We start from the raw sequence: 9,530 nt of genomic DNA, 5'->3' as shown, positions 1-9,530 counted from the left end.
CCTCCCTAAAATTTGGCTGCCTTCCAGGTGTTGAATGTGGGTGCATATCTTGTGTCCTTCATTGTCTAGTCCAGCATTTCTCACTGTCTTGCAGTTGCTGTTACCCAAATCCTAGATAAGCATATTTATTTCTCAAACAAATAATCCTGTTTTTATTCAGGAATTGAGCAGAGAGTGCAGGGCATAAAAAATTGCACTCAAAAGCTCTTTCCCTCCAGCTTCTGGGAAGGTGAGCGAGGACCCTTGCACCCTATTGCCTTTGCCTTGGGGACAAGGAGGGTGGAAGAGGCTGAGTGGTGCCTGAGCTACAAAGCTTACACCTGCCTGAATGGCAAGGGATTAGGAACCTTTTCATGGTTGTGAAGTGAAAGCCATAGGCTTGGTTGAGGAAGAAATCTTCACTTGGAAGATGAAGAAATATGTCTGTTTCGACAAAAAATGCAATAAGGTGAGGAAAATATAAGTAATGGTGCCTTAAAAAAATTCTTAAGCAGGATAAATTTTTTTAGGCTTAAGTTTTGCTCCAAACTAAATGTGCAGACATACTGGGGAGAGGTTGATAATTTCACCATAATAAGGAGATGCAAGATATTCATAAATACTGAAATATTAATGCAGAACTTGTCATAAAAACTACTTTAACTGCCTTCAATAGGTGTTTTTTTTCATTGAGAGATTTGACAGGCTAAAGAGAATTTTCTTAATCTCTGCAAAAATGTAGGTCAGATTGAATCAGGTTAACAAAAGTACCTAACTGGCTTTTTTCTTTTTTTAGTGAATGGAGAAAGTGAGGGAGAGATGCAAGTAATGTCCTAGCATTGAGTTCTATTTGTTATTTCTGTCCTGCCTTTAGTAAGAATGTTTGCATAAAACAGATGCCAGTCACTGACATAACCTCCTTCATCCCTCTCAGTTCCCTGGTTATGAAAATGTAAGCTTAACTCTAGCAAAGTTTAAAGCACTCACTGAAATTACATCTTAGATGTCTTGGGCTGTACATAAGTTGTTCCTTTATTAGGCCTCTTATGCACTTGTTAGCTGAATTTGCGAGAAAAAAAATATAAACCTGGTGCTCAATAATAAAGGTCATATCTCTTGGCAGCTGGTGCTTGTGTTGTAAATAAGGCTATGGGTTATTTGCCTCAAGCAGAATTTCAGATGAGAGCTTATTTGTGTTGTGTTGGTTTGTTTTTTTTTTAAAAAAAGACATTTAGCTCCATGGATTTTGAATTTGCAGAGTAGCTAATGGGCTGCGAAAACATTCCCTGTGGCTTGTGAACTTTTGAGGAGGATAAAGAAAGGAAGAAGACAGTTCTGTAGGCCTTCCTTTGTGCATGGTTTCATTTGAACATAATTGCAATACAAGGCATTCACAGCCTGGTGAGAGAGATAGGTGTACTGTAAGCTTCTGTCTCAGACAGTGCTGCTGCCGTGGGAGAACTACACAGGTGCAACAAGTGCCTTGGAAGTGAAACGCTTTCTGTTGGAAAAAGCGCTGGAAATAAAGCCTGTGCTACATAGTTTGTTATGAGGCCTATGAAATCAGCTGTGGATGTCTGACTCTGTTACTTGTGGATTTTTTTAAAGAGTCTCTTTGCACATCCCAAGTTCAAAGCCATGGCCTTAGATATCATTCTGTTTTCTGCTGGTTTGGCTTTTTGGAGAGCCAGTGAGCCTTCAGTGCTGCTGTGCTCTGTAGAGAATCTGTAGAGAGAAAGTCCATGCTCTGAAGTCCTCAGAGCTGCAGGGAAAATCATCTGCTGGAGCCAAGTGGCAGTGGGATCCTTCCACAGGTGTAAATGGGATGAGAAGATTTTGGAGGCCATGTCAAATAAGCAGTAGCTTAAACTTTTTGTTCTGTTTGCAATAATGGAGCAAGGCTGCTATGACTGAATTTTGAGTCCTAGAGCAGGACAACGATGCACTGAGCAGAAAGTAGATCTTGATGACTTAGTACCACCAGCTGTTGAGATGAGTAATTAATATCTTAAGGTTTTAAAATGTGATAGAAAAGACTCAGAGCTTCATATTTTCTGACTAGTGTAGAAATAGATTATTCTTCAATGTTTGGCTGTAAGTTTTGACTTGTAAATGGTGACTTGAGTAGGACCACAAAGGTCCTTAGTGTATCAATTATTAACTGCCATTTTCATGCCAGTAGTGCTGATGTGATACAGTTCTTGTTCAGAAAAAAAGATTATTTTAATAGTATGTGTAAATAGATATATTTACATATAATTTTACATATATATTATATATATAATATACATATATATAATAAATCTGTGTTACAGATTCAATTTCAGGAAAAATTGCTGCAAGAATGTGGACTGAAATTTTGAAAATATGCTAAAAGGTAAACCAGCTCATATGGATGCTTGAGCCTTTCTGAGGTAATTTGGGCTATAATAAAGGACTGGAGGGCAGTAATAGTAAATGAAATAAATATTCTAAACAGAGCTCTAGGACATGTTCTGACAAGGTTGAGATGCCTGAGTGTGAAATGTTCTCATTTCAGCACTCTTTCAGTTGTTTTACACTGGAAAGAAGGGCACAGTTTGAACCAGAAGAATTTCCATCAGAATTATACAGGAGGCTTTGTATAAGTCTCATCTGTTTCTTGGTAAGAAACTGTAAATGGAAACAATACTCTAAAATATTCTCAGTGCTCTAAAGCAGAGTATTGAGAATATTTATGGCTCCACTTGATGGCTCTTGGATAGGTTACTCTTGGACATCAGCCTCTTGACTTGCCAACAGGTGCAGTGCATAACTAAGATCAGTAAATTTTGCTGTGTCGTGAGTGGTAAAAGCATTGCAGTGTTACACCCCACACAACTGCTGACACTTCTCATCACAGGAAATGGGTGCTGGGGAGTTAAGAGATGTCAGCAATCCAGTTTACTGGTACAGTTATGTGAGCACTAGATGGGGCTGTTACTCCACTTAATTTTTTCTGGAAATTCATGGACACACCCCCGTGACAAGAAATAAAGGTGTTGCAATGTGGGCTATCTGGGGCCTGCTGCAGGCTCGAGGGGGGCTGAAATAGGGTAGATGGTGAGTAACAATCCAGTAAATAAATAAAGGATAAAAATAGCAAAGTAAAAATATAAATATCTTGCTGTATAGTTTTTCTAGGAATAAGCACCGCTGCCCATCCCTAACTTTCCTCTTGTAATCGTCACATAACTGCAAAGAAAATCTTGGGGAGAAGTGAAGACCTACCCATGGGAAAGTGAAGTGTAGAGTTCAAAGTTTGTTCTTACCATTTGTATCTCTAGAAATACTTGGTATTAAAAAAAACCAAACACCCAAAGTTAAATTGTCTGCATATTTTTTACTTCGGTGGATAAACATTTTGTCTGAATTTAGATCAACCACTCTCAAAGAAATACACAGCCTAAACATTGGCCAACTTTCAGGGATTCTTTAGATATGATTTAAATCATTACCTCTTCAGAGGAGATGGAGGTGCTCTCACTTCCTGCATGGTGGTTACTTTCTAGTTAAAAGAGACTGATTTTAATAAAAGGGAAGATCCTTAAAACCTATTGCAGTGAATTCCATCTCTGATAAATTACTCATTTATGTAAAACCACAAACCATAAGTTGCTGCTCTCAATCCACATCCTGACTAAAGAAGAAATTTTTTAGTCCTTTTCTAATATTTTACAGTAAGAATGTATGGAGAAAAGCATGTTTTATAACATGGTTAGTATTTTCTGCAGCAATGCCACCACACTCACTGCAGTCTATAATGGTAAAAAAAAATTTATTTCATGCCACCTTCAGAGGGTTTGAGAGGAACAATTTTTCTGGGGAAATCAGTTCAAAGAAATGGTTAAAAATCTAATGAAAGAAGATGCAACAACTATAGATGATCTATCTAAATAATAAAACTATGTAATTGAACACCTAGATGATAATACTAAATAAAACCATCTAAATCTATCTGCAGATCTAGAATTTAACCTGTGTTTTATTTGGGAAAGTAAGCAATTCTTCAGTTTTCTTTGAAAGGCATGGGCTAGTGCAATGCCATTAGGCTGGTCCTCTACAGCAGCCCTGTTCCCCATCTCCCCAGTTTGTTCAGGTTTCTAAGAATTCCAGTTATGCTGACCATGGAGTATGATCTTCCAGGGAAAAGGTCAGAGGGCGTGTCAATTGTGTGTGCAAACTCTACAGGGATTACTGATGGGCATTATGCAACTACACACATTGCTGCCTTTTACCCTCAACTATATGAAGCTATATGTGTAATCTCATTAAAATAATTCCACAGACATTCACAAATAAGTAGTTCTTAGCAAGAGGAAAGCCCATTTCCCACAGTGCCTGTGAAACCTCCACAGCTGGGACAAAAAAGGACTTGAGTGATTTTCCGAGGAATGTCATTCTGGCAGCATGACCAAGTTCAATTTATTCCTTTTTTTCCCCTTCACTTCTAGATTCCAGTAGCACCTCTTGCCATTTCTTCTCCATCTGCTCTTTGCACATCAGGAAAACGTCTTCTGAGTGCTGCATGGCGTTGGACAGGTCTGCGTTGGTCTGGATGGCCGTGTAGCTGTAAGCCATCCAGGCTGCACGCACTGCAAACACAACACCTATTACTGTTTTCTGGCCAGGAAACAGCAAGGACTGATTCAATAAATAAATTCAATAAGCAAATTCAATTAATAAAATGAATTATTATCACTTTGGGTCACAGAGAAGGCTGGAAAATAAAACAGAAACTGCCTACAGTAATACTAGATTAAATGGAGTGTTCAGTATTACTTCTTATAAATGTCTCAAAATAGTTCATAATGAAAGTACACTGATGTAAATTATGAAACAAGGGTGGACACTTCACCTAAAATGACAACAAAATAGGTAATCAAATGGAAAGGGTCAAGAGAGTGTTTTAAAATATATGAATATTATATAAGGAGTCCTCCCTCCAGACTGGTTACAGCTTGTGTTAGGTGAGGAAGAATAAGATCAAGGAGATTGCAACAGAAATGAAATATTTTAAGGACAACTTAAGTAATGAAATTGATCTTGAAATAATCAGCACCTTAAATAATGGAATTGATTTTGAAACAATGAGTATCTGATAAAGCTGAGCAAATAGTTTTAGCACTTATGCACTAATGTACACTTACTTACTTCCCCTTTTATTTTACCAAGAATTCACTATAGTACACTGATCTGAGAGGTGATATGTATCCATTTTTTAGAATTAAGTCTCATTTTATAGACTATATTTTAACAATTGTACATTAAAGACCTTAGTAATATTTCATTTTTTAACCAACACTCTCAAGTATGCATGCATCATCACCTATTGATTTTTAATTCTGAGCCATCTGAACCAGCTTAATTATCTGCATGCTTTTTCACAATTAAGAACACGAGGGCATTAGTTGATGGTGATTGTTTTAATTACATTTCTATCACACAGAAGTTTACAGAATATAAAAATAAATCTTCAGTGTCTTTAGTACAAAAATCCATATCATTGCTAATAAAGACCTGTACCTGTTAGTTTTTCCATTTCCTCCAGAAGTTCCTCCATGTCTGTTTTAATGTTCTCCACCATCTTTCCCCTGTTATAATCGTCTCCTTCCTGAGATTCTGATTCTGCCATCTATAAGGAAACCAGGAATTTCCTACTTTATTTTACTCTAAAGTGAGTTGATTTTCATAGTTGAGACCAAGTAACATAGCAATAAAAAAATAAAAGCATATTATGTACATGCACATAAATTTTTAGATTTACATGTGAATTCAGTAAAAATCTGACTTTAAGGTTACTGGTCATCTGTATGCTGCATATTACTTGTGACTCATTTTGAAATTAGTAGAAAGAATAACCTAAAATATGCTGTGCTTGAGCAAAATAAAGATTTTTGGTATCAGTAATAAAAGATCATTGTGTCAAACTCTTCACTAGCAAACTTCATTACCCTGTTACAGTTGTCTTCCAGCTTCTCTCCCAAATACTCTGACCCAGGGCAACTCCTTATTTTCAAAGTTAGCCGTAAAATCCCCATTTGTAACCAGTATTTATTTCACAATTGCAGGCTTCAAACAGGTTAAGTACAAACACTAAGTTCTGTCACCATAGAGGCAGATAAGTGATTATGATTCCCTAAGCTCTTCTTAGTTGTAGGGAATGAAATTCTAGGATGTAAAAGTGCTTGGGGCAAAAATAGAGTTTTAGAACCGTAGTGTTCACCGAAAATGTAACACAAAGTATTGCCTTCAATTTCCTTTTCTGAAAATGATCAATGGATGGGGCGTAACTGTGAAGAAATAGACGGAAGAGCTTCAGTGTAGTGACTTTATACATCACACTGCAGAGTTTTTATCACATGATTTCTCAGACTCAGTGGGTATCTGTTTTCCAGGGTTTATTGTCAGTATGTACGGAAGGAACGCGACCGGTGGTTTGTAATGGCCTTACAGCATTGTAAACCGGCGGCAAACCTCGGACGCTAGGTGTTCCAAGTGTCTCTTCGTACAACGAGGTAAAACTTATGAGGTAAAACAATGAGGTTAACCGGCCATGCCCCTTTAGAGCCCAGGCCGGGGCGCTGTCCCACACCACGGGCACCTTTCGGCCGCCGCCACGGCCGCGTCCCCCGGGGCGCCGGGGCCGCCCCGCCAGCCGCCCTCACGGACGGGGCGGGCGGTAACGCGACACCAAACGCCGTCCGGCCGCCGTGCCGCCCCTCCCGCCCGCTCACTGCCCGGGCTCACGAGCTCGGTTGATTCTGTGTTTCACGAACACAATCGCTTGGGAGAGCTCGGCGGTCGGGAGGGCGGCGCGGTTGGCGCTCCGCGGCGCCGGGCTGTGGCTGTGCCCTGGCACCGTGTCCCGGCTCTAGGTCCTGGCTCCGTGTCCCGCCTGCCCATCGCTTCCAGCTCCGCCGCGGCCGGCTCTGTGCGGCATCACGGACAGAATCACAGAATCCCTAGGCAGGAAGAGACTTTCAAGATCATCGAGTGCAACCCATACCCTAACGCCTCAAGTAAACCATGGCACCAAGTGCCACATGCAGTCTTTTTTTAAACACATCCAGGAATGGTGTCTCCACCACTTTTTCCCAATATCCAACCTATATTTCCCTTGATGCAGCTTGAGACTGTGTCCTCTCGTTCTGTCAGTTGCTGCCTGAAGAAAGAGACCAACCCCACCTGACTACACCCACCTTTCAGGTAGGTGTAGAGAGTGATAAGGTCACCACTGAGGCTCCTGTTCTCCAGGCTAAACACCCCCAGCTCCCTCAGTCGTTCCTCACAGGGCTTGTGTTCCAAGCCCCTCACCAGCCCCGTTGCCTTCTCTGGGTGTGCTCAAGCCTCTCAACGTCCTCCCTAAACTGAGGGGCCAGAACTGGACACAGCACTCAAGGTGTGGCCTCACCAGTACAGGGGAAGAATGACCTCCCTGCTCCTGCTGGCCACACTATTCCTGATACAGGCCAGGATGCCATTGGCCTTCTTGCCCAGGGCACACTGGTCCCTTTCTGCCTGGACACTGTCTATCCACACTGTCCCCAGTCTATGGCGTTGCAGGGGGTTACTGTGGCTAAAATGCAGGACTCGGCACTTGGACTTATTAAATATCATCTTACTGGGCTCTGCCCATGCATCCAACCGAGCCGTGTGTGTGGTCTGGGTGGTTTCTACGTGTGCTACAGCTGTCCTGCAGATAGAGAGGATGGTTATGTTAATAAAACTGCCAGTCTGCTGCCTTTCAGCGCGCTTAACCATAAAGAAAAAGCAGAGAAGGATAGAGGATGTCAAACGGGACTGGGCTGGGCGTGCTGGGCAGCGCGGCCTCCATCCACACCGTGTCCGGAGGGGTGCCTTCCCCGGGCCTGGGGCAGGGGCGGTGCAGCCCTCCGTGCCCACAGCCCCGGCGCGGTGCTATCCCCGGGCCCGGAGCAGGGGCGGTGCCGCCCTCCGTGCCCACAGCCCCGGCACAGCAGCAGGGCCGCCCTCCGCCGCCAGCCCAGGCCCGCACGGCCCCCGGGCGCGCCGGGCCGCAGGAGCTGCCGTGCCCGATGGGCTGCGGTGGTTTCAGGGGCTCTCCTGACAGTAACGCAAAAGTTCTTCTTAACCCCTGAGTTTAAAGCTGCGTGGAGCTTCTGCTGCTTTTCTCAGAGAGTCTCACCCTGCCTGCGGGAAGGAGGGAGACGTCAGACCAGGGCTGGCAATGACAGGTAAACGAGCAGCAGGTTCACGGCTAAGAAGAGTAGGTTTATATTGGATATAAGGAAAAAATTCTTGCCAGTGAGGGTGGTGAGAAGTTGGAACAGGCTGTCTTGAGAAAGTTGTGGATGCCCATCCCTGGAAGTGTTCAGGGTCAGGCTGTATGGACTAGTGGAAAGTGTCTCTGCCCATGGCAAGGGGATTGGAACTGCATGGTCTATAAAGGTCCTTTCCAAACTGTTCTGTGATTCTATGATCTTTGCATCATTGAAACAAAAAAAGCTGGAGAAGGTGTTTGCAGCACTAGGTGAAATCAGGTTAGATTTTTTCTGGAGAAAGAGCAACAAGGCTCAAGGTTTGTCAAGAGTTAATAGATATGAATTATCTGGTTTATAGCAAACAGGACTCAAGGTTTGTCAAGAGTTAATAGATAGGAATCATCTGGTTTATAGCAGAGTCCCATTTCTGAATTGTCCATGGTCCAAGTCATGTCCCATTCCAGATCAATATCCAGACCTTGAATGGTTTGGGCTGTCTCTTGTTATCTTTTTTTCATCCTCACAAACACAAACTTAGTTCTGTTTTTAATTATTTGGTATATTAGTATTCTCATGATGCAGCAGACTTGCGCATCTCTTGCAATCACCACTCATTTCACTGCCAACTGAGTAGCTGGTTTGAAGCTGAGACTCTGTCTTCAAAATAAAATCAAGTATTTATTCACCTAAGTTGCATGAATGCAACTTTATCAGACAGAGCATTGTGTTGCTAAAGTTTTGCAGGGATTCTAAAGCAGCTGAGTAAAATCCCTGAATAAAGGAAGTGCTAGCAAATTACTGGATCTTCAGCTAGCTGATGAAGATTGATGCCTAATCATTAGGCCATTTCAGTTTTCTACTTTATTTATTTTCATATGGTGGAACCTTTGGAAATTTCAAATAAGAAATACTTCAGGGATGAACTGAAAATCACAACAGAGTTGCCATTAAAAAAATAGGCTTGTAATTTTTCTTAAGAAAACCTGCTACTTTGAGAGGCAAAGCTCATGAGGCAGAGCATCATAAGATGCTTAGGATAATGATGGGAGGTTTTGTTTCGCTTTAATATCATCCCTCTGCTGTGCCATGTTATGCCTGTCTGCAGAAACTACATCAAGGGTGTGTGTCCCAGAAAAGTGCTGTCCTTCCTCTGCATGCCCCTTCCCCAGCCACATCTTGTTCTTTCTCACAGTGTGTTGTTACCAATGATCCTTGCTTGGCTCTGCAGCTGCCTGGCTGTTGTTGTTTGAGACTTACACATTAGCCCCTTAGCTTCCGAGTTTCTACACC

General features: G+C 42.1%; 1 protein-coding gene across 1 annotated transcript; it reads right to left on the bottom strand.

The window, feature by feature from the left end:
• Nucleotides 1-4,422: 4,422 nt before the first annotated feature.
• Nucleotides 4,423-5,632, bottom strand: SYCE3 (synaptonemal complex central element protein 3). Its single transcript, XM_064730881.1, has 2 exons — nt 5,524-5,632; nt 4,423-4,592 (listed from the first exon to the last, which is right to left on the bottom strand). The coding sequence occupies exons 1-2, from the start codon at nt 5,630-5,632 to the stop codon at nt 4,423-4,425; spliced, it is 279 nt and encodes a 92-aa protein (XP_064586951.1).
• Between the last annotated feature and the right edge of the window lie 3,898 nt (nt 5,633-9,530).

This window comes from Zonotrichia leucophrys, chromosome 1A (assembly GCF_028769735.1).
Source record: "Zonotrichia leucophrys gambelii isolate GWCS_2022_RI chromosome 1A, RI_Zleu_2.0, whole genome shotgun sequence".
Taxonomy (NCBI): Eukaryota; Metazoa; Chordata; class Aves; order Passeriformes; family Passerellidae; genus Zonotrichia; species Zonotrichia leucophrys.
This window is presented reverse-complemented; position numbering and strand designations above follow the sequence as displayed.

Excerpts from the sequence above, each read along its gene's own strand:
- SYCE3 (XM_064730881.1), bottom strand. The coding sequence starts at position 5,632 with ATGGCAGAATCAGAATCTCAGGAAGGAGACGATTATAACAGGGGAAAG. Across the intron at positions 4,593-5,523 it reads GGAAATGGAAAAACTAACAG|TGCGTGCAGCCTGGATGGCT; the intron begins GTACAGGTCTTT and ends TTGTGTTTGCAG.